Here is a 24,655-nt window from a genome sequence, read left to right as displayed (position 1 = left end):
ACTGACAAAATCACAGTGAAAGTAGAACAATACCAGCCAATTACACTCACACCCAGTGATAACAGAGTGCTGCCTGATGCAAGGACCTACCCACCACACTGGCCACATTCAGACTGCCCTGGAAGCACCCAGAAGCATCCCTCCCCAACCAGCCCCTTTTATAGGGAAGTGATGTCAGGTGCTGTGGAAAACAGGGCCGGCTAACTCAGCTCACCTGTGCTGGCTGCTTGGGGAGGTTAATTCTGGCCTGGCCAGAACCAGGATACTCATGCAAACCCTCACTGACTGCACCACACAGGCACAATCCAGCCCATGCAGAAAGTAGATGACTGCTGAGGTCCATGTTGCCAGTGAAGCATCCCCCCTTCTTGAAACCTCCAGAGGGGATGCTGAGAGAATATAAGACCTAATTAACTACCTCTCAATTCAGATCTGGTTCAGCAAATGCAAATACCACAGCAGGCAATTGGCTTTTCCTCACCAAGTTATCCTTTGCATGTGGGCAACGTGCAAACTAGGTCAGTATTATTCCTACTGAAGCACTTGCTGTGGGTGTTATTTTTAGAAAGCCATGTGATTGTCTGACTTTTATTTATGACCGCACAGACAGATCCACTGTATATTTTCCTGTCTGTCTTGTTTGGGGTGGTTTGGTTTTTTCACTTCTTTGGGTGAGTTACTGAGATCTCAGCCCTCTTTTTAAAAGGCAAAGTCAGACTCGATCAAGAGACTTTGCAGGTCGCATGCCTCGGCGGTCAGCAAAGCAGAGCACATGTAGCTGCCAGCAAACCAAAGCAAAGAGCATGGAGAGGCTGTGAAAAGGCAGGACAGTGTTACAGGGAACAAGGGACAAGGATATGGAGCAGAAAAGGTGCTGGGGGTTATGGGAGGTGGGGAAGCAGGCAGTTTGAAGGATGACAGAAAACACCGTGCTTAGATTTTCATCGCTCCTGCAAGGGTAGACCCAAGACCTCAGCAGCTAGACCCAGGTCACCAGGAGAGCCAGGCTGAGCAATCAAAAACTTGTTCAAGTTTATTTTCTGAGACTTCTTCTTACCTCCTTGGCACAAACAAATCAACTCAAAGCAACAAAATCCTGTACCAGCTTTTCATTCAGCAGGTTAGTCGCAAACCCATTGGACAAACAAGCCAGGGTGGATCCCCTCAAGGGGAAGAGGGACCCTATGGCTGGGATATAACAGGGATCCCCGCACTGTCCAGGTCTCTACCTGCCTGATTTTCACCTCTCCTGTCTGGGGAATCCAAAGTCTTTGACCAGTGCATGAGTTAAGAGGTCATACAAGTTCTGGGGATGTGAATCCCTTTGCTAAATTTGCATGGCCAGTGTGAAGAAATCTGCACCTCTGATCATAATCCAGACTGCTTAGATAACCAAAAAAAAAAGGCCATAGGCAGCGCCTTCCTGTCAAGTGAACAAACCCAGACACCTAAAACAGACCAGTTAAGCAGCATACCAGCACCACCTAATTCTCTCCATCAACAGAAGGAATTCAGAATGAGTGGCTCAGGTGTCAAAGCATGCATTTTAAAGCAGATGAACCATAGCCTAAATTTCCAGAAATTAACCACCAAAAAAATGTGTCAGAAATTAGTCCCTAGGCCCACAAGCCTTCTGACTTTACAACATGACAAAATCAGATGTATACTGTCTGTGAGGCCAAAAGGACAGCTGCATGGCTTATGAGCCCTGTGCCTTTGTGTGCACTGAATTTCCTGTAACTATACTTTTTTGGTATCAATTAATAAAAAAAATAAAAATATTACTTTATCAGTCAGTGACACATGCATTCTCTGTTAAAACCAGCAACCTAATAACCGTGTTGAAAAAGAACCAAAGGCAGCAATTATTCACTGCTCATTAGTAGCAAAAACTGCTTTCCAGTCATTTCGGTCGCCCTCCTGATATTATGCAGTTAGTTGTCGGTGCCAGATTCCTATTTATCTCAAGAGCCTTTTGTAACAACAACAAACAATGGCTTCTTCTTCATTTTTCAGGCTTCCCTGAGGAAGAACTTGTGTTACAAAGGACAAGCCACATAATTGTGCCTTGTGCCTTAGTACCTCAAGGTACATGGGACTTTCCCAAGTCCCTTAGAAATTTCAGTATACACAAGACCTAGAAGGGCTATGAGCAGCTGAAGGAAAACTGACTGATTTCAGTAACAGAAGAAGCATTAAAGTGTGCAGGACAATAGCACAGGCAGGTAGGCAAACAGAAAGCAGAGGTGTAATGGGAGCCAGGTTATCAGCTGTCGGGTAACAAGAGCCCTGGAGCAGGACTGCTCTGTGGCCCACCAGCACCATGTACTATCACTGAACCTCACAGAGCCACCCCAGAGGCTGAAGCTGTTGCAGAGGTGAGAAATGCATCTTCTCTGTTCCTGCTAAGCAGAAAGCACGAGTCCTCTCCTTCCCTAACAAAACCATGTTCCCCTCACTGACGCGTTTCCTCATGGGCAATATGCATGTGTCATTCCAGGGCAAAGCTGCTGTGAGAACAGATTCAGGGTCACATCAGACTGGCACATGCAATACAGTCCTGAATACCCTCATTCTTTAAACATCCTTTCTTTGTTGGGTGTTGTTTTGGGGTTTTTTTACAAGTATGCAATTAAGACTTTGTGTCTTTTTCAGGGAAGGCAATGTTTTATTTAGGATGGACTGCTAGCACCATGAATTTTACATGACAGAAGCTCCATCCCACATCATTAAGCCTCTCCTCCTTAGTCAGCAGGGCTCTGATCCTTCAGGGAGATGTGGCACCTCCCACTCAGAGCCCTGCCATGGGGGCTGACTCATGTCATCCACAAGCAAAACCCTCCTCCCTGCCGACGACCACTGAAACACAGCCTGCCATGAAGTGAAGTATCATTGCCTTAGAGACCTCCCCAGGAGACAGATCTGCTGCATCAGCTCCCTGTCCTAGTGCTTCCCACAGAATTTTCCCCCTCTCTGTGCAGGCTGTTTGGAGATACACAGCTGTTAGCAGAGGGTGGACAGGTCTAGTGGAGCATCCTATCTGCTGCAAGGCCTCTGGAGGTCGCAGATAAGCAAAGCGGGCAAGGTCAATGCTAAGGGCGTAAACATGTAAGGAAAACAAGCAGCAGATCAGATGTACCTTCCCACGAAATTTGGTCTAGTGCAGGACTCTTGATGTCTGTGCAGCTATCCCTGGTAGTAAGTGTTCAGAAAGGCCAGCTTTTACAGCAAACCAACCAGATTAATCTCTCAAGTATCCATGGAAGACTAGCTGGGTTGGGGATTAACCAGGCACATACTTCCCACAGCAACCACAGCTACACCACCATATCCCCACACATGTAACACAGGGCACGTGAGCCTCTTGGACCCAGCAGGGTAAGGCTGTCCCCACGCAGCATACAAACCAGCAGGTTTATTACAAGCCTTTCAAAGGTAAAAGGCCTGAGCATGTTCTTATCCCCTAACTGACATACAGCCTGCACTAGCCACGGTCTGGTTTTATCTAGGTTACCCCATCCCAGATTGTCTTCAGTGGCTGAAAGCTGACAATATCCAAGCAAAGCAGCCAATGCTAAAACAAGAACACACTGCATAGCCTGCAAAAGCTGTCCAAAGCGTTAGGCAGCTGGTGAGCTGACACCGTTGCCTATTTGCTGAGTAATGATGCCTCACTGTTTCTTTGCACTCCCATACCCATCTCTTTCCATCTGTTGTTCCCTGTCTTCCACTCGTATTGTGTGCTGTTCAAAGCAGAGCTCGCTGTTCGCACCTAGGAGACAATCTGTGACAGGGCCCCACAAAATCAGTGCGATCAATTCACGTGAGCAATTAGTGAATTGGAGTCGACATTGTTGAGGAATGTGCATGTGAATGGATTAAGCACAGCGTGTCTAGCTGGAAAACGTGACTCAGAAGTGTTACTAACATTATTCCTTCTCATGTCCATAAACCAAAGAAATGGGGGAGTGGGTAGAAAAAGACAGAAAGGCAAAGAGACAGCAGGTTGGCAAGCAAGTACCTCTCAAATACAAACGCACTAGATGACTGGTACGTGGATCAGATGCTGAGAAGAGCTGAACATTTGCAACTCCTACACACATTCTCATTTCTTCTTTTGTAGCTATTAACTTTGCATGCTTCTCCATTTTGGTTTTGCTTCACCTTTCACATACATAGGCCAAGACTTGAATCTTATCTTGCTGTATCCCAGCGACTTACTGGCATATCATGTGCATGCAGAACTACACCCACAGGTCAAGGCATCTCTTTTGCTGCCTCCTGTGCATGATGATAGTGCAACTATGCTGGTCATCAGGACAACAGTCACAGCCTGTCAAACTGATAAGAAGTTGGTCAGCTGGGTTCATGGTCTGAGAGAGAGCAAGACCGAGGCAATAAATGTAATACACAGCAGTGAACTGCACATGGCATTTGGTTTTCCCCTTGGGGACTTGGAGTGAGACCGAACGTGAGAGTAACAAAGAAAGAACAACTGTTCTGTTTAACTTCTGAAGCTCCACAGTTAAAGAGAAATGGGAAAGATTCTATTGAGACACTAGATTGAAGCTCAAAATACGAGGTTTATCTGGGCCTTTCCATGCAAAGGGAGAGGTTTTGAACTCCCATAGTCCCAAATTTCCACAAGTGACCAAAGCTACTGCCATGCCAATGGGCTCAGAGGTCGTTTGTCCTGGAAAAACCAAAGTAGGAGGTAACTAAAAGAAACAAGCATTACACTCCAGGCATTCCATGTTGCTACAGCTGCCTCTCACTATCAGCAGCCAGGACTGCTATAGGCCTGTACGCCTCATGCCAACACCCAAGTGTCTCCTGGCTGGGCCTGAACCTACTGCAGGAGAAGGAAGCTACCTCTTCCACAAACCACTGCCACCAAGCAGAACTGAGATGAATCCAGAGTCAGGGCGTCACTCAAGAAAGCCACTTTGCCAAACAGGCATTTGGTAGATATGGAGCTGAAGTCGTAAATCCAATCTTCTGAATTCTGCCAACGTTCAGGGAAACACAGAACTGGTATCTCTGATGTTCAGTCTTACAGCTTCAAGGCCCACAGTCCAAGCATTTTGCCAGTGCAGAAACAGATAGGAAACACAGTCTGAAAAGAAAACCAGTTGTAACTGGAAGTCAAGTCCATTTTATCATGTTATCTAGAGATTAGGGGGGAACAAGCGGGGGAAGCAGTGTTATAGACTGAATTGGCCAAAGTGATAAAGCCTTGTAGGAACAAGAAGGGATTGTGCATATACAGGTGAAGTCCAAAAACTCTGATAAGACCATCCCTTGTAAAACCAGTAAGAAACGCTGTCCTGTTTACTCCTGGACTCAGCAGGGCTTCTGCCAGAACAAGACTTGCACCACCTATATTGAAAATAAGGTTTGGAAATGCAGGTCACACTGGTCAAGCTCTAATCTAAATGGGAACACAGGAGCAATACAAACACTGCCATGTTGTACACCATGGGATCAGAAAGCTACACCAGCCAGTGCTAAAGGGGTAAAGGTCTCCTCCCCACCTCTGCTTCCCTCTCCTTCCTAGAGACTAAGAAAGAACTTCGGTTTCTTTCTTCTGTCTCCCAGCTGTGATTCAGCAGTGAATTCTCTTTTTAGGAAGGTGCCCCAGCCTGCACGTTAGGGAGAGGGGAACCGCACAGCCAGCTGCACAAACACCTCTGCTTGTCTGAGGCTGAGATACACCCAGTGGTAGGAAATATTCGAGGTCTTCCCAAGCACAACAAAGCAATGCCACAAAACAGAAAAATGTCATCAAGGCCATACAGATGGGTTGTTGTGCATTTGTTCTGCACCTCAGTCAAAACAGGGAGGTGTAATACAGGGAGACAAGAGACCTTTCTCAGCAAGCAGCGTGGCAAGCACTCCTAGGTCACCTCAGGCAGTTGTCTGTCTGTCTGCCCAGTCTCCTTTCCCATATTGATTGTAGCTGCATCCTTTCGGTATCAAGATGTGGATGCTTAATGCATGCTCACCTTTGCCCTCAGCCACAAGCTGTTTCTGCTTAGCTAATGCTTTTCTTGGCAGGCTCACCCAGGCAAGGCAGAGTCCAGTTTGCACCCCAGCCGGCTGAAGCACAAATGACTGGCTCTGGGAAATGCTGCTGAGATATGGCCAAAATGAACTGAAGTCACTTACATGGAGCTGAAAATTGCTCTGTTTTGGTACCTGGCCAGTTTGATTCTGGCCCATGACCAGGCACCCAGCCACAGCCAAAGGACAAATCCAAATAAACAAACCAGGAGTTTCTTCTAGGGGCATATTATGAAGGGATTTTCAAAGCAGGATTTAGGAACAGAATCCTGTCTGCCCTTAATGCCTTAGCATGTACTGTGTGCAATGACAGTCCCTCTAAAAAGTTTTAAACACAGTTTGTGTAAGTAGGAAATGGGTAAGATACATGACAAAAAATAAGATACATAGGGCTTTTCACAGCTCTGGCACCGCTCTCCCATGCAAGTGATGCATGCCAAGCTTTCAGATGTGGTCAGAGCAAATGGCTGAAGCTGAGCTGGTCCTGAGTAAAAGCTTAAGAATTTGATTTAATTGTATCTGATATTTTTATTTATTTGTTGAGAAGCAGCCAGTACTCCTTGAAAGAGACTGCTACAGGAAACCCAGGACTAATAACTCTTTTGATTCACTTGTTCTCATTAGCAGGTTTTTTTTGAAGAATGTATTGCACAGCCTCTTGTGCAATAGCCCAGTGCAAGGTCCACATGTAGGGAGACAGACATCCCCAACACTGATCACACCTCCCAAAGATTTCTTGGAAGAAATACATAGGCTGGAATCACTATGGCAAACACAACCATCTGTTTGCAGATCTGGAGCACAATATGCAAACAGGCAAAAATCAGCCAAAGCTATCACGACCCAATGTAAGCTACAGCGCTGCCTCCTTGAGACCTTTGCTAGGGTAAGAGAAGACATTACCAAGTGGTTTACTCCGTAGTAGGGGATAAGGAGGTTTGTGCTAACTCTCAAGCAACCTAGCTAGCAGGCTGTGACTTGGCAGCCCACCACTACTTTGCCCGCTCCCCTGCTGCTCCAGGAATTGAGCAAGCTGCGAGAGATCTGCCTGCACACGTCACAGCATATGCCTCCCCAGGCACCAGAATCAGCATGCTGATGGACAAGGTGCAGGGGCCAAGTTGTTCACCCTCCTGCCCACGTGAATGTTTTGCTGGGCACAGAATGCAGCAGGTCAGGACCCTCTGCAGAGGAAGGAGTGGGACTCCCTCACATCTGTGAGGGGAGACATTTCAGGCTTCTGGATGACACCGCTTTTCAGGAACAGTGGCGCTGAGATTCACAATTTGTTATCTATAAAATGAAAAGTTCTATTGAACATGAACTCCTAAACATCCCCTGGAGCACACAGACTTGCACAGTAAGTCTTACAGCAGACAGGCTAAACTATTAAAACCCCTTGTTGCAGCACTCCTTGTCCCAGTGCACCGGCAAAGGAGGCAAGCAGTTAAAACCAGGGCCTTCTTCAGCCACAGTAGGTGCTACTAATCAAAAGAACCCGGTATCTACAAACTAAAAATAACCATTTATAAGTATGTATCTTTAAAGACAGAAGTGTTTTATACATATATATGGCATAATAGGGATAAGTGCGCAAAGCCACTACCAGGAAAGATGTCCAAGAAGTCCCTGAGTTAAACGAGCATGTTATCCACTGGTATAAAAATGTGCACCTCCATGGGCTTGAATGAGCTCACAAGCATTTACACATGACCTTTGAAATCCCACCTGCACGCACACACCCTCCCTAACTCCATCTAGAACGGAGAATTCATCCGTCGTCCATTAATCCGTCGACTGTGCAAACAATCAGAAACGAGAGGAGCTGTGTATTTATTACACATTTCTGAATAAGTCATGCCCAATATCTAAGACAAACAATACATTGAACCCTAAAGAACCCTTTGAAAGCTTTTTGCCTGCTGGAAACAACAATGAAAAAGTAACATGATAGAAAGGGAACAGTAAATCATGCATGAGGATGATTAAAAACAAACTGCAAGTGAGGTGCAGCAAAGCCACACTGAAAACAGCCAGTCTTCTTCTTGAGTATGTCATCTTTTAGAGAGTGGAGAGGTTGTGAGGAACGTTAAGTAAAGTCCTACATTGTGTTCATTAGTGCAGACAAGACGTACCAGATAGGCAGAAAATCCATGGAGAACTGCATAACCACAAGTTACAGCTTGTTCAGATGCCCCATCTCTGCACCGGGCACTGAAGAAAAAATGCTACTGTCTTAAAATGGCTTGTGCAAATAAGGCTTAACTTAACAAAAGGGCATGTTATGGACATTAGTGAAGTAAATATAAATGAGACTCCCAAGGGATGAATAATGCTTACACCACTGATCTCATGCACACAATCCTGTTCTGAAAGAGTTACAGTGCCAAAATATTCACTGCTACCACACAGTGGAGCCCAATTGTTGGCACCATAGTTTCCCAGATGAAATGTGGTAGCCAGAAATCACAGTATTAGAATTTATTTTAGATCCTTTCAGCTCTATGAAAAAATCTGTTGCAGGAAAGTTTGTTTCCTAAAACTATTTCAAGTATAAAGTTCAAAATCATTGTGGACAAGATTTGTTTCTTAAAGGGTCTTAAAATAACATCCTTGAGCTTCAAGGCAAAATTCAGCCCCCATTATGCATTTGAGCATTCACTGACCCAACTGTATGTCTTAAGACCTTTCAAAGACTGTTTTTTAAAACAGTTCAAGGCAGTGATATCCTTGTAAGAACGTTCTGCCTTCGGTGTGTCTTCCGAGTTCTTCTCAAGAAGAAAAATCTACATTAGGTGAATAAAGCCATGCTAGACTTTCCAGTCAACACCATGTTTGACCTGGATTCATATTCAAGGGTATTTTTAGGCTTATTCTTAAACAGACAAGATTTATGTGATCAGGAGGGGGTTGGGATGTGTGTGTGGGGGGGGGTGCGCGTGCGTGCACACACACCTGTCTGTCACTTCAGCCCCATCCACCTGTCCCCAAATCCAGTGGATAATTCCAAACACACAGACATTCAGGTGCATAAGGCATGGGTAGATGGGTTGTTCCATTATTAGTAGTTCCAGTCAGCTTTTCTTAGCCATCACAGAATCTCCATAGGCCAAAACCACACTTAATTCATTACACCACTCTTGGAAACCATGTCTGTTATCAGCTATTTTAATACTGCTAAGCATACATAACACTTGGCATGTGCAGCCCATAGGACAAAGGTTCAGTGGCTAGTCTCTTGTTTTAGGTACAGTTTGGGCTTTTTTTCATTTTGGCAAATCATTTACTGTAGTAATCTAAATATTTGAGCTGCAAACCACCAGAGCATTCAAAGGCTTTGGCACTGTGTCACAGTCATCTATATTCTGCTTCATTACAGAAAGTGATCCCTGTATTATTATTGAGAAGCCCACATCAGCTATACTCAAGCTCAAGGCAAAACACCCCAAACAAGCAGCAAATTCTGAATTACAACCTACCAATTCAATATTATCTACCACAAAACCAGTAGTGCCCTGCAAAAGGCTCAGGACTCTTCAATGTTGCAAGAGAGGCAACTCTGTAAGGGATATAAAATCAGACTTTGAGACAAAACTTTTTCTGCTATATGCCCATAAATATATATATACACTCTGTTTCCAAATACACAGCTCTGCCCTCCCAGCCAAGCAGCACCTTTGAAGGTTTAGTTCAGGAGAATATGAAGATTCTCCTCTGCCTTCAAACCAGACTTTTCCTTTGCTTTCAGCACAAGCATCAGGGATAGTCTCCTTCTCTGGAGATATTCAAGACCCAGCTGGATGTCTACCTGTGCTATCTGTCCTAAGGAACCTACTTTGGCAGGGATGTTGGACTCGATGATCTCTTGAGGTCACTTCCAACACCTACAACTCTCTGATTCTGTGATCAGGGATACTTTCTCCTCCACTAGATCTGCCAGCAGATGCACAAATGTAATCCCTAGCTTGGCCTCAGTACTGCCAGCAAACTCAAACTCCCAGCAATGCCCTCATATTACTTTAAAGCAAAGAAAGTCCTCCATGCTCAAATGAGCACAACAGAAAGAGCAATACATGCTGCAAAAAGCAGTGCAGAGCCCCAGAAACTAGCTCAGCAGCCACAAATTTCTACACACAGGAGCAGGGCGTTGAGCGTGCTCAAGACCTCCAAGGTCTCCCCAGACTGGGAGGAGGTTCTGGAGAGAAGGTCTCAAAACCAGGGGCTACCACACCTTCCCCTAGAAAAAGCAGAAAGCCAATAGGTAACTCTAAGCACCATTGCTCTCTTTTACTAATAGAGTTACATCTGCTGGGAAATTAATACTGATAATCACAGCGCTGGTTGCCAGGCTGTCAGAGGCCAAAGGATGAGAGAGGATGTGTATGTGGAGGTGTTGGCAAAGCACATGAGAGCTGCAGAGGACCCGATTTCTGTAATGAAAGGAAATGAAAGCGTAAATCGCTAGGACGATACTGGAAGAGAGATTTAACTTAATGCACAAGCAGACAGATATTGATGTCTGAAGCCTGGCTATGACAAGTAGCAGGGGAATGTAAATGCAGTGGTTGCTAATGGGCGTAATGAACATGCAGGCAGCTTTGACAGCATGTTCTCAGCTGGAAGCTATATTCCCCAGGGACTCCTTATCTTCCACATCCACTTCTTTCAGCAGTTGTATAAATGTAGCAGGCAGATTTGCCAACCACAAGCACGCAACTGCTGGATGAAGCTAGTGGTTGTCAATTAGGCCCACAGCCAAAGCTGCTACCTGGACAAACTGGGGAAACCTGGCTTCTCCAACTCCCATCACCAACGCTTCCACCTACTGCTGAGACACATGGAGAAAAGACAGCTTTGCAAACCAGGGCCATCCCTCTTTCACAGACCTCTGAACTGTGCTAAACTCACTTCCTGACTGAATTTCCACCCCATCTGCACTCTTCATTCATTTCTGTGAGTTTGCCTTTATTTGCCTTTTTAACCACAGCCTGGTCTTCTTTGCTCAAAATGATGTTTTATTTTGTCCTTTCATCCAAATAACTACTGCCTGTAAAATTCCCAACAGATTCCTTCCACAGACAAAGAACCAGCCAAGTGCAATGCCAAAGGTAAAAGCATCAACACAGAAAAAGCACGCAAAGGAAATCAACACATTCCCGTTAAAAAATAAATACCATGCTGAAAATCCATGGTGCCCTGGCAAACACAGCGAGACCACTCCAATGGCCACTGAGTACATGCAGCCTGAGAGCCCAAACACCCACTTTTCTGATGCACACTGCTTGAAACTCAGCGATGCACATGGAGACCCTTTGCCCTTCTCTCAGCCCACGTGGATGGGTATTACTCAGCTGTTCAGGAAGCTTGCTAGTTCGTCCAGATGTACCAGTTGGTCTAAGAAACAGTACGTTACTACTATTATATTGGAAAGGGTGTTCAACAAACATACACCCAGACAGAGCCAAGATGTTCTCTGCCCACCTTAGCTTATTCATTGAAGCCAGAGACAAGAGGCCTGTTAGATTTGGTGATGCTCTGGAAAGCCACCCCCTACCCTGTTTCATGCAATGTGGTGAATGTCCTTGGTATACTTGGTGATATATAGTGTTGGTAGAGCTGGGCAGCCTTGGAAGGTGACCGTGTGTGGGGCTCATATTGAGCAGCACCGACAGGAGAGCCAGGCCCAGCATCCCCTTAGCACCGCTCCCCTACCCAGCCAGCCTGTATTCATCCCCATATTGCATCCTGATAGGAAGCCTGGGATACAGAAAAAGCATCCTCTTCCCTTAACATTTACAGCTATCAAACACTAGTTTATGTTTTGCAGAGAAAGCTGGTTGCTTCTCCTTGCCAAGGTGCCTCCCTTACCTGAGCAGACACACACTGGAAGAGGGAGAGCTGGAGGGAGCCCTACTGTGTCTTTTGAGATGGAGCAACAGATTTGGGGCAGAACCTGCCTCATGCTGTCAGCTGAACACTGAGCCCTTTCAGGGCACTCAGACCCAAACACTAGCTGGCAGATTTTAGCATTTCTGCACAGTAATAGAAGCAACAAAAATAGCTACGGTAAATAATGGCTGTATGTGTACCTATACTTGCTCTCCTTTTTTTCTATCGACTAATTCCTAAACTACTAATAATAGCTACAAGAATGATGAAGCTACAGAGCATGGAAAGGAATGTGCTTCACAAAGTGGGTCTCCCCAAGATGAACTGTGAGGTGCCAGACAGCAATGAATGTGGAGCTTCTGAACAGCAAAAGCAGAATTATCCTCTGCCCTTGCTCCTGATCAGTGTCTAGTGTCAACCCTGATGGATTTTGGACTCGTGCTTCCCCAAAGGTTGCATATTCAAACCTGGCATGTAAATAATTAAACTTTCTCTACACATTTCCAAGATAGGAAGAAGAAAGTCTGGTGCTACGCAGGGTTCAGTGTAGCTGCACATAATCTTGGCCCTCCTGCCGTCTTCTGAAATGACTGAAATTGCAGACAAATCCATGAATATGCACGATGAGGAATCGCTTACTCAGCTGCTAAGGGCTCCTGCCTGCACTGGACAAAATAACAGCTCTGAGCCAGACACTGGGAAATAACACGTCCAGCTTACAGAACAGAACAAACATTCTTCAAGGCCAAGGTAACCAAGTGGGTACTGAGGTAGGGTTATGTTTATGGCCAACCACATCGCTGATAGATGCCAAACTTGCTGAAGAATAAACTGCAGGCAGGACACAACCTTGTCTGTCAGAGAGTGTAAGCACACATGATTACAACGCACAGTTTTTAAGATTTACATTTTAAATACAGACCTATATGAAGGTTTTCAATGAAATTTTGATTTTGCTTCATTATCACAGGCATTGAGTCTTTGTTATTTTTAATAAAAACTGACCAAGGCAACATAGAACAATCTTGAATTGTTCAATGCTGAACTGAACAATAATAAAGCATTTCTGTGATAAGGAAATGCACTCTAAGATCCGCTGCAGAAAACTTCCTATTCTCAGACATGAAACCACTCCCAAAGCCTCATTTACTAGTACCACTTAAAATGCCTTACCTACAGAAACATATACAAAACCTGCTTGGTTTCTACTGATGAAATGCAAAGCACACAGGTGGTCTGTATTTTGCAGGTCACACAAGCAACGTGAACTGTGAACTTCAGAATTCACAAAACCATGGCATTTTGAAGTGGGAGGAGAGGAATTATTTTCTGTCTTGTCCAAACCACAAAACACTAAAATGAAGAAGCTGTAAATATGAAGACTCAGTAGAAATATTTAGTATCCAACATTTAATATAAATGAATTGTTCTGGTGAGGGAAAAAAAAAAAATTCAACTACTAGGCACCAAGAAGAAAACAATCCAAAATTTTAGTCTGTGTTGTATAATCCAAGAGTTTATCATATGCCTTCATCAGGATGGGAGCTGCTTCTTGGAGAAGGAATAGTGTCTTACAAGGTAACTCTTTAATGATGTCAATCTACATACTACATATATACATATATATATACACAATCCTTCTTTATGCTACTAATCATAACTGTTCAGAGTTGCTACGTCAAATAGCACCAAATCCAGGGTCTCTTTTCCCTTTTGCTGCTCAATAAAGTGGTGTTGGCAGCAGTAGGCTTTAACACTCGTGATTTATTAACCTCATAGGTGTTGTAGCATGGAACTAAAGCCACAGGCAGGAGGCATTTAGCAAGTTATATATGCTGCATATTTTCACAGCAAAGGAGTTCCTGCTGTGCTTTTCTTGCCTCCCACATTTTTATGATTTTTTCCCCCCTCATGGTAACTGCCAAGCCTCACATATTTAGGAGATGCTTCCTTATTTTGCCCTAAACCTCTTCCTCATGTTTTAAGAAGTGTGAAGTGTTGCTGTGTATTTATCAAGGAGACATTTAACATATCCTGAAGAATTTTTACCTTTTTCAAAGGCAGATAGTGAAGTCCAAACCAGACTCGTCTGACGTTTTACAGAATGGTTTTTTGGCCCCAAAGAATGGCTATTCTGCAGGCTGGAAGAGAGTATCTAGAGCAGCAGCTATCACGTAGGAGGGTCTTGTTACAAAGCACTGAGATGTGCACATTTATCTGGGGTTGCTCCAGCTGAGGGAGTAAGATTTTTATTACTGTGTGTCACTGAAGTGTTCATAACGATAGCACAGGTTTTATTTCTAAGAAAACCTCATTTATCAGTCGCCTTCATATGTAAATGCAGTTCTTTTGTATATCACACCAAAATAGTTCGTAATGTACTTGAAGGTTCAACAGGAGGGGTGTTTCCTTTGACCACATCAGTGTGTCACCAAAGTCAGATGAAACCTATGCTTCATAACAAACTTCAGGCAGGAAGAGATTTAGAGTGCATGACATTATTTAATGTCACTACTAGTTTTATCCTCGTTCCCTCTCTTTCCCTCTACACCCACATAGTCATCAAGAAACTTTACATCATTCAGTAAGACATAGTGAGAGACAACGAGTATTCTGCTGTGGAGTATTTACAGGGGTAAGAGTTGGCTCATAGCTTAATTCATAAAGTAAAAAAATAAATAAATATGTTCTTTGCCACTTGAACATTATTCACATTCTAAAATGTCCAAAATACATTAATTCTGTGATAGTGGAAGTGTGGAGAGTTGAAAGAGGAGGCAGGGAAGGACCAAAGATTCCTGCCTTTTAAGTGAATGTAGCTCCAAACACGTATTTCATCCGGGGTCCCAAGTCAGCTAGGGAGAGCTGGCGGTATTTAATACTGAGTCTATGCACACAGTGATTACATCATCCTTTGTAAGGCAGCCCAAGCACGCAGAGCTACCCGAAGCTGAGTGAGCTCCTTCCTGTGCTCCCAAAGCAGGCTGTGCGGCAAAGACACGGCTTCAGCCAGCAACGCGACTGCTTTACATGATCTGTAAACGCCATCGCTGTGATGCCAAGCCTTCGGCACCGCCGTTCTGGCACGAGTCGAAACCCACCCCAGTGCTGACTCCTGCAGCACTGCGGGCTCTGCCTCACCAGAAGCGCGGCCCGACGCGCCTCAGCCAGCCCGGGAGACGCCACCGTCCTGCCCCGGGCCTGCTCTGCCCCGCGCCGCCTGCGCGGGCCCGGCCCAAACGCGAGCGGCTCTTCCAGGCTCATGAGAGATGGCGGCCCTGAGGGGAAGGCGAAGGGCCACTCCCTGCAGCAGGGCGCGAAGTGGCGCTGGCGGCAGCGAGGGACGCGGGCGAAGTCCCTCAGCACACTCGGCAGGAAGAGCGGGGAGGCTGCGGGGAACCCCGCGCCACGGCCCGGGCCCAGCCCCTCTCAGCCAGCCCGGGCAACCTCTCGCAACTCGTCCCGTCCCATCGCGAGACTCGCTTGATGTAGACGCGATGTCCTTAGGGGCAATGGCGGGGGGAGGGCAGAGGGGGAGGGAGGCCAAGCCGGGGGTGCCTTGATTGATGGCGACCGCCGCCAGTGGATGGGGAGGGCGGTGAGGCTCCAGCCAGTAGTTTCGTCCCAAGACGAGCGGTAAGCCAATAGGGAGCCTGGAGGGCGGGGCACGCCGTTGGCTGATTGATCCCAGCTTTGGCGTTGTTCAGTCAGAGCGAGAACATTCTAGAGGTGAGTACGGGGCAGCCATTGCTGGGGTCCCAACAACCGCCCCCTTCTGCCTGAGCTGCGCGTCGGCCGCAGCCTCTCCCTCCCCCCTTCCCTTTTCTCCCCCCTCCTCCTCCTCCCTCTCCTCACAGGTGCCGCCACTAACGATGCCCCTGATTGTGTCTTGCCCGCAGATTGCCCGGCACTGCTGTCGCTGCTGATACCGCCCGCCTCAGGACGCCGGGACCCGGAGGCTGCGGCGTCCGCCTCCGCCTCCCTCCGTCTGGATATAAGCGCCCCCACGGCCTTGTTCTCCTCGCATACTCGGCTTCGTCGCAGCCCGGGGCGAGCAGCGTTGGGTTTATGTCTTTATTGGACGAAAACGGTGAGTAGTAATACTGGGCTAGGGAGGCTGAGGGCAGCCGGGATTTAGAGGAGGGTTGGGGTTCTGGGAAGGTGGGGGAAGCGGGTGTCTTAGGTTGGGCTGGGGTGTCGGGTTGTCGATAAACGCTGACCCGTGGGGGAGGTTTTGTGTAACCAAGTGTGGGGGACCTCGATAAGGGGAAGAGGAACTAGGAAAAAAAACCTATCAAACCAGAAGCGCCAACGCTTCAATTATACCTGTTTGACGGTTGATTTGGGTTTATTTCTCTTTTTTTTTTATTGCTATTTTGAATTTTCTCTTCTTAATTGCCCACCGCCGCCATGCGACGAGACAAGATGGCGGCGGCGGGGGCCGCGCCTCCCGTGCGGTGGGCGGGCGGGGAGGGGGCGCGCGGCGGGGGAGCTGTGGCGCAGTTACAAACCCGCCCCGGGAGGGGGGGTGAGGGGGGGCGGGAGGAGGAGGCGGCGGCAGGGGGGTCACCGCTGTTCAGGGGTTAGCCCCGGGGGGGGGGGTACGGGGGACAAGGAGGTGGGCGGCCGCGGAGAGTCCCCCCTCTCGCGGCTGGAGAGCGCATGCGTGGCTGGAGGTGACTTCCCCCGTCTCTTCCAGGGCTGACTCAGTGCTTAATTGCTGCATTTATGACTCATCACAGGGCTGAGTGGGGCGGGGAAACGCTGCTTTGAAGCAGGGAGTCGATGTGCCTTCCCGCTTTTTCCTCTGCATAGCATGGGGGTGGGGAGGTGGTGCTTGTCATGAGGTGTCCTAGGGACCAGGAGAGGGAGCTTCAGTCTACAGCAGACAAAAGCTGTAATCTGGAAGGAGGGGAAACGGCACGTTCTTTATGAGAGCTCATGCTCAGTCACCGAGATACCTGCGTCCTCATGGCCGCTGCAAGCACGCGGTCGGGTCACGTGGTGGCTCCTTTTAGAGGCATCTTGGAGAAGGACGTTTTGTGCTTAAAGCAGAAGTTCTCGGTGTACGATTTGCTGAGGAAGGGCAAAACTGTGTCTGGGCTAATGTAGAACACAAGACACGTGCAAATCTGCTCGCTTCTCGTGTTTTTTTTAAAGAAAAAATAAAAATCAGCGTTTGACCAGAGGGTATCAGATGGTGTGGAACCCATAGACGGGCTCTTATGTGTAATACCAAGAAGGCTATTTTAATGTGTCACCGCTTCTGTCATTAATGATAACATGATGACGTGTCAAAATAGCCATGCTGTAGTCACAGTTGCCTGTGTAGTCAACCAGTTGTGGCTTAAATACTCTTAGATCTGATTATAGAGGCACATGTTAATTTAAATATGTAAATACTGCTTAAGGCAACTTTAATAATAGGATTCATCCTCCTTCCTCTTCCTCCCCCCCTACCCTAAGAGGAAAAAAAAAATCAACTGGAAAAGCTGCCGCACTGCTCTGTACCTCTGCATTGCTAGGCTTTCTGCAACGAAGCAACTTATGTCAGACTATCAGGCTTATGGTTAAGTCAAAACTCAAGAGAAGCTGCTATGAGAATGCATAAGTGAGAGGGAGAATTACCTAATTTTCAACTCTTTACCACTCCGGTCCAAAAACCTGGTAAGCCACGTGAAAATTATGTTGGGCTACAGATAGCTGCTGCTTCATCTTGCTGGTACTTCTCAACGTTCTGACAGACTTAAGTTTATGTGGTAGGGTCACGCTATGATGTGGAATTTGAAACTCTTTCCCAGATCTGATTTCCTCTGCCCTGCAGCCTGAAACATATCCCATGACCCTCTTGGTGCAAAAACCATTGGTCTCCATAGTTGAGCAGTGTTCTTTTCTCCTCCTTATTGATCCCAGCTCTTTAGAAGTACAGAAAATAGTCTTAAGTTGCTCAGTGATTTTTGGGTAGTAAGAAAGAAGAGGGTGGAAGGCTTTGTGGTGTAGTTGAGAAGTTACTTAACGATACCAGGTTATTGTTTCCAGTTTTACAAATCAAAGCCGTAGCATAAAGAATATATTTCATGCTAAGCAGTCTCTTGTATACTTCTGTAGCAAGATCTGGTTGGTGTATGTAAGAAACTTAATTTCCTCTCTGTTTATTAACACTTGCAGAGCTGTTGCGCAGCCACTGGTACCTGTATTGGGGAAACATAGCGTACAAGCAAGAACCTTACAGCCTCAGTGGCGAAAATTTTTTCATGTCAGAGACCGAGAACTCTTGCAGTCGTTTATGTCATCCCGTCTTCTCCAGACAGAAGATACCAAAAAACTGCAATCAAAGATCTCTTCATCTTATTGATAAAGCTACTAATAAGGCAAAATGTCTGTCAACGTCAACCGCAGTGTGTCAGATCAGTTCTATCGCTACAAAATGCCCCGTCTGATTGCCAAGGTAACTTACAAGCTGTTAGTGATAAGCAGAGTTTTACACTACTTCCTCTCTTGGTAGAGGAGGAAGAGAGGTGGGAGGTGGTGATAATGTTTAGCCAGAGGACAGAGGATTCTCTTCCTTCCTGTTCAGACTTAGATGCACATTAGCTTTTCTAAGATGCTTCAAAGCAGAACTGTGATGTAGCAAAGTGTGGAATACACACAGTGGGTTTGGCAGTCAACTAAAACACTTCTTCTCTTTAGGTGGAGGGCAAAGGAAATGGAATAAAGACGGTTATAGTCAACATGGTTGACGTTGCAAAGGCGCTTAATCGGCCTCCAACGTGTAAGTAATCTGGAGTGACAGCAATGTTTGTTTGTGTTGCTTGAGGTGAATAGTATTAAGTAGCTAATAAAGCATAAATAGCCATTCTTTCAAGATTTGTGGGGAAGAAATGTTATTATCTCAGGATGAAATAATGAACAGAAGCTAATAGTCTGTTTACTTGCTGTTGAAAGTCACAGTGAAAATAGGGCAGTGTTGGTTATTATACTGTCTTTACAGATCCTACCAAATTTTTTGGTTGTGAGCTGGGAGCACAGACCCAGTTTGATGTTAAGAATGACCGTTACATTGTCAATGGATCTCATGAGGCGAATAAGCTGCAAGACATGTTGGATGGATTCATTAAAAAATTTGTTCTCTGTCCTGAGTGTGAGAATCCTGAAACTGATCTGGTGAGTGTTCTCCATCTGTGATAATGGTAGCACTATGGGAAACGTCATTAGATGCTTATAGAAGTGGTGCAAAGTTGATAGCTGACTCAAATATCTATGAAGAGAAAATACAGTATGCACATGCTCCCCTCTGGGAAGGTTTTGTATTTAAACCAGCTCAAAACTTCTGAGCTAAACTGGTAGCTGTAAACTTGCTCTGTTGGGGGTGATAGGAAGTATTTAAACCTCTGGCTTAATCCTGTGGAGGTGATAATGTAAGCATCAGGTTTAGGCTTTAATGTGTAATAGCACTGTAAGAGGTATGCTAACTGGAGGTGGTTCCTCTTTTACAGCATGTCAATCCTAAGAAACAAACTATAGGTAACTCTTGCAAAGCCTGTGGCTATCGAGGCATGCTTGACACAAACCATAAACTCTGCACGTTCATTCTCAAAAACCCACCTGGTAAGTGTTGTACCTTGTTCAGTGGGGGTAAAGGGAACTTACTCAGTGTCCATGCCTTTAGTGAAGTACGTAAGACAAATAGCTTACATGTAATTAGGAGTATACTGGAGCCTTTTTACGTTTTAGAGTATGTTTATTGGTGAGAATGAAGCAGCTGTATTCATAGTTTGCATAAGCAGTGTCTTCCCCTGTGATACCATATCCTTCCTGAGTAGATGGTTTGTTATGTTTGTGCTGAACAAATCTTTAAGATAAGAAATGGAAGAGAGCTAGGCACAGAGAGCTTGTTGTAGCTTTGCCTTTGAAGTAAGAGCAGTGTGATAGATGCTAACTGTAATGTACTTGTTCTGTGCAAGCAACACTCTGTAGTAAGCATCTAGTTGCCTGCTGCAATTTAAGCTTGCTAGAATAGAAAAGTCTAACCTATTCCAGGGGTCTCTGCTTTGTGAGGTCACCTGTTATATAGACTTGGACAAGCTTTTTTGTTAGGCATGGGCATTTGGTGGAGTTGCAATAGTTCAGGCACTTAAAGAACTAGTGAAAATTAAACCACAAATATTCACTTGCAGAAAGTAGTGACACTGGTACAGGAAAGAAAGAAAAGGAGAAGAAGAACAGAAAAGGCAAGGACAAAGAGAATGGTTCTGTGTCCAGCAACGAGACACTTCCACCCCCACCACCAGAGGAGATTACCCCTCCACAGGTTGTGGTAAGTTAAGGGGAAAGTGGGGAGATGAGGGTGTGTGGTGTTTTACTTGGATATAAACCACTAAATTACTGGTATTCCTTGCACGTCAACATTGCAGGAGAAGCTCTTGCTGTATCCAGAGCTTCCCTGCTGGAATAAAAGTACCTCCATCTTCCCTCTACAGCAGCTTCATTACCACCCCAGTAACGATATATGTACTTCTGGCTAGGTGAAAGCTGCATGTCCCTTTATAATTCAGGAATATCTAGTGACTGTACTAGATAGGGTGTTTCAGCACTGCTTAAGAAATCCTGTGGATGGCTACAAACACATGTCATTACTGTTGCCCCCCATCTGCCCTTTGTTCTCTTTGACTTGCCAGTCATAGCATGACCTCTCCTTTAGGGGAAAATGAAAGACTCAAGTTTTGAAAGTACTCAAGTCTATATCTAGAAAGAACACTCAAGCTAAGGTTGTTACATGAATCTCTTGTTGGCTTGGTATTTTAGGAGGAGGATGATGATGACGACTGGGGTGAAGACACAACAGAAGAAGCCCAGAGGCGTAGAATGGATGAAATTAGTGACCATGCAAAGAACCTCACACTTAGTGAAGACCTGGAAAGAACAGTGGAGGAGAGAGTCAACATTCTGTTCGATTTTGTGAAGGTGAATGTTCTGTGGTAGTCATACAAAACATTGGGAAGGAGACTAAGAGTAGTAAGCTGCTTAAGCTCCTAATAGAGTCCAGGCTTCACCAGGGGTGAGGAAGGAAGTGGTGCATTACAACACTGACACAGAACTCAGTAGCCTTAAAACACTTGTATCGGTTCCTGTCTTGCAGAAAAAGAAGGAAGAAGGTGTCATTGATACTTCTGACAAAGACATTGTAGCAGAAGCAGAGAGACTGGATGTGAAGGCTATGGGCCCGCTAGTTCTCACTGAAGTCCTTTTCGACGAAAAGATTCGTGAACAGATAAGGAAATACAGGCGTCACTTCCTTCGTGTAAGCAGTCTTCCCTGCACCCAGTGTAACAGCTGCTGTGTGGGGTTTGTCACAAATATTTGACTCTGTTCTGGATTGGTGCTGTGGGAAAGACTTATTTTTGTAGGGTTTTGTTTTGAAACCATTACTAAAGGAAAATGCTGGGAGGGAAAGTATGAGCTATTGTAACATTGCTGTCTCACTGAGAGCAGATGCTTTTTTTGAAGAGGAAAAAAAGTTAATTCAGTGGCTTCTGTTTTGTCACAATTCTAGTTCTGCCACAACAACAAGAAGGCTCAGAGGTACCTTCTCCATGGCTTTGAGTGTGTGGTAGCCATGCATCAGTCTCAGCTTATTTCTAAAATACCACATATTTTGAAGGAAATGTATGATGCAGATCTTCTGGAAGAAGAAGTCATCCTTGGCTGGGCAGAAAAGGTAAGGGGTAGTGTTTCACACACTGCACCAGTGAATTATCTGAACATAGCATATAGCATCTGGTTTCACCACTCTGGTGTAGCTTCTTGCATGCACATCTTCCCACAGCTCCTATGAGAGTAGTTACTGTGGGGAAGAAACCTCCCTTCAAAATCAGGCTGCTCGGGGGCGTGGGGTGAGGTTAAAAGTCCCAACTTAGGCTCTGGCTATGTCTGAATGTGGTTTGATGCTTCAGTGTTAAGTCTCTGTACTTGTGTCTTTCAGGCCTCAAAGAAATATGTTTCAAAGGAACTTGCCAAAGAAATCCGTGTCAAAGCAGAACCATTTATTAAATGGCTAAAGGAAGCTGAAGAAGAATCTTCCGGTAATGAAGAAGAAGATGAAGATGAAAACATAGAGGTAGGAAAGGCTCACTTACCATGAACAGTGCAGCCTTGTACTTTGTCCTGCTATGCTATAGAATTGTGTACTTCCCATAGTAGTGTGCACATTGGGAACAGCAGAACACTCCTTGCTTGTGCTTTGCCAGAGCACTTCTACTACACTGTCACTTGTCTGCCTAAGGCCACTTCTGTGACAGTATGGGTGTGTTGCATAGCCAAAGACTTGTGCTGTGGAATGGTTCCATCAGCTACACAGTAGTAATTAATGTAGCAGAAGATTGGAAAGAGGTGTTGTGCATAAAGCCTTGTGTTTTAAAAGGGGTGGGGGATGGATAACAACTGCCAGGGCTTTCCTCACAGTTTAGGCCTAGATAAAATCTGTTAGCTACACTTCAGCTGTCTGGGGCTCTTTCTTTTTTTGCATGTGGGATTTCGTTCTCCAAGTAGTAGTACTTTCTGTAGAAGAGATTCTGCTTACTACAGACACATGCACACTTCTGCCTTACAAGGTCTGATGTTCAGGTGTAGTCATAGTTCGAGCAGATTGAAGGCAAGTTCTCCATAGAACATCAGCCCTTGTGCTGGGAGGTTCTGAGCAGTACATTTCAGAGCATGGTGCTAATGGTGACAGGAGGGCAGGTGTTTCAACTCCTCATGTTACTCTAATGCTTAAGGATGGCAGTAGGGCCTGTATTAACAGTGTCTTGTCTCCACAGGTGGTGTACTCTACAACTGCCAGTGTACCTAAAGTTGAAACTGTGAAGCCTGCAAACAGTAAAGATGATGACATTGATATCGATGCCATTTAAAGTGATGCAACATAGCTTCCAGCATAATAATGCAAACTTCTCTGCATTTTCTGCCAGAAGTGTGACTTGTATGTGCACAAGCTGAAATGGCTTAACATTCTGCTACTCTTTGTACTCTAAAATGTATCTTTTTACTGTGACTGGTCTTGTGTAACTAAGCCTAATACCAAGGAGTCAGCACGTCGGTGAACTGATCTAGTTTGCAACTGGCATGTTCTACTTTGTTTTTCTAACTTGTGTTGGGACACATACTTGGAGCACATTTATACAGTTGTGGAAATAAAGGATTTGGTTTTGGTCAATCTTCATTTGTGACTCTCAACTCCCTTAATTGTTCTGCAAGTATTTACAACTTGCTGAAATGTGCAAAAGCTCGAGACAAAACCACCCCACTTGCTTGAGCAATTATTTTTTAATTAAAGAAAAGCAGCCTTAGCTTAGAGGCTGTTGCAGCACTGAAGATGTGAAACCTGGGCAAGAAGCAGGTGTTAATCTGCAGTGTGCAGATGCCAGCTGCGTGTAAGAAGGCCACTGTGGGATCCTTGCAGGCTTTAACAAACCTGCCACAGGTGCTAACCATGTAAGTTTGGTTTGGGTGGGTGGGTGGTGATTCTCATGTTTCCAACAGCTTCATTAAATGCAGGTGCTCTTGAGGAGAGCTCAGGGAGCACAGCTCTGTATGCTGCTCTGGTCCTGCTTGGATGGGGGAGGGAGGAGAGTGGGAGCTGCTGTGTGGAGCTGACCTGCTTAGCTCTGGAGGAGAGGTCTGTAGCTCCTACCTGCCCATGCTGGGTTGCCCTGTTCTCTTAAAGGGTGAATGTCAGCCTGGTCTATAAATTTGGGTAAAGATGTGACGGTGAGCAGCAGCCCAGAAGGCTTGGTCAGTTGGGGGACTTGGGGAGGGGGCATGTTGGCCCTCAGCCTGTTGCTGTGAGAAAATCAAGAGTGATAAAAGTTAATTTTCATCACTGGGGGAAGATTAGGAAGGGAGGCTTGTGCCTAGAGCTGCTTTTCCTAATTAAATTGTTTCAGCAGAACTTGGATGAAGGGGTAGACTCTGCTGGTTATGTGAGCTGCAGGCTTTCCTCTCTAAAACTGGGTGTAGGTCTGTGGCCTTATTTGCAGGTGGCCCCAGCATCAAGCTGTCACTTAACAGTAACAAATGCAGTAAATGGGGTTAGAAAGGTGGGGTGAAGCCTTGGAAAATGTTCTTTACTGCAGTAGTGCAAAGATACAATTTTTAATTTAAACATAAGTTTAGTCCTGGGTGCTTTCTCTTTAGAAAAAAAAAGTGTTCTCATTTCTGTTTAAACTGGTCTTGTATTTAAAAGTGTCAGTTGCTGTGCCTGTTGGGAACCTGGAAGATGAGTTATTAACCCTCCTGTAACCTCTGCAGCAGAAACCTCATCTCATGCAGAGTTCCATTGCAGGTGGGAGCACTGAGGTTAGCTTGCCAGGCTGGAAGCAGAGTCAAAGGTTGAGGTGCTCTGAAGAAGTGCTGGCTGAGTGCAGTGTCACTCTTGCAGAGCTGAGCAATTTTGCCTGGTGCTGCTGTAGAAAACTGGCTAGGATTCAGTCTGTATGGGTAGCAAGTAAAAGACTGGAATCTGGGACTTTTTAAAAAGCAAAAGGCTAGGAATTCAGGGGTGGTGGCAGGGAAAAAAGGGTTAAAACACTTACCTAGGTGGAGGCAAGGTTTAATTTGGCCCTGGGCTTCCTGCTGAATTGTGTCTACAGGTGGGGTGTTGGAGTTGTTGGTGACATGGGTAAAGATTTCTCTTCTTTCACTTGTG

General features: G+C 45.6%; 1 protein-coding gene across 2 annotated transcripts; it reads left to right on the top strand.

The window, feature by feature from the left end:
• Window positions 1-15,719: 15,719 nt before the first annotated feature.
• Window positions 15,720-23,170, top strand: EIF5 (eukaryotic translation initiation factor 5). Of its 2 annotated transcripts, none has more exons than XM_084270420.1 (11): window positions 15,720-16,042; window positions 18,121-18,323; window positions 18,703-18,724; window positions 18,944-19,116; window positions 19,449-19,560; window positions 20,130-20,269; window positions 20,758-20,916; window positions 21,092-21,253; window positions 21,506-21,670; window positions 21,935-22,069; window positions 22,770-23,170. In XM_084270420.1, exons 1-11 carry the CDS (start codon window positions 16,021-16,023, stop codon window positions 22,860-22,862), a joined length of 1,386 nt encoding a protein of 461 aa, XP_084126546.1. In that variant the 5' UTR covers window positions 15,720-16,020; the 3' UTR covers window positions 22,863-23,170. The 2 variants fall into 2 exon arrangements, with proteins under 2 accessions (XP_084126546.1, XP_084126547.1); XM_084270421.1 differs by lacking the exon at window positions 15,720-16,042 and adding an exon at window positions 17,570-17,619 and having other exon boundaries at window positions 18,121-18,400; window positions 18,643-18,724.
• The last annotated feature ends 1,485 nt before the right edge of the window (window positions 23,171-24,655 follow it).

Source organism: Gallinula chloropus, assembly GCF_964237585.1.
Source record: "Gallinula chloropus genome assembly, chromosome: 14".
Lineage (NCBI taxonomy): Eukaryota > Metazoa > Chordata > Aves > Gruiformes > Rallidae > Gallinula > Gallinula chloropus.
This window is presented reverse-complemented; position numbering and strand designations above follow the sequence as displayed.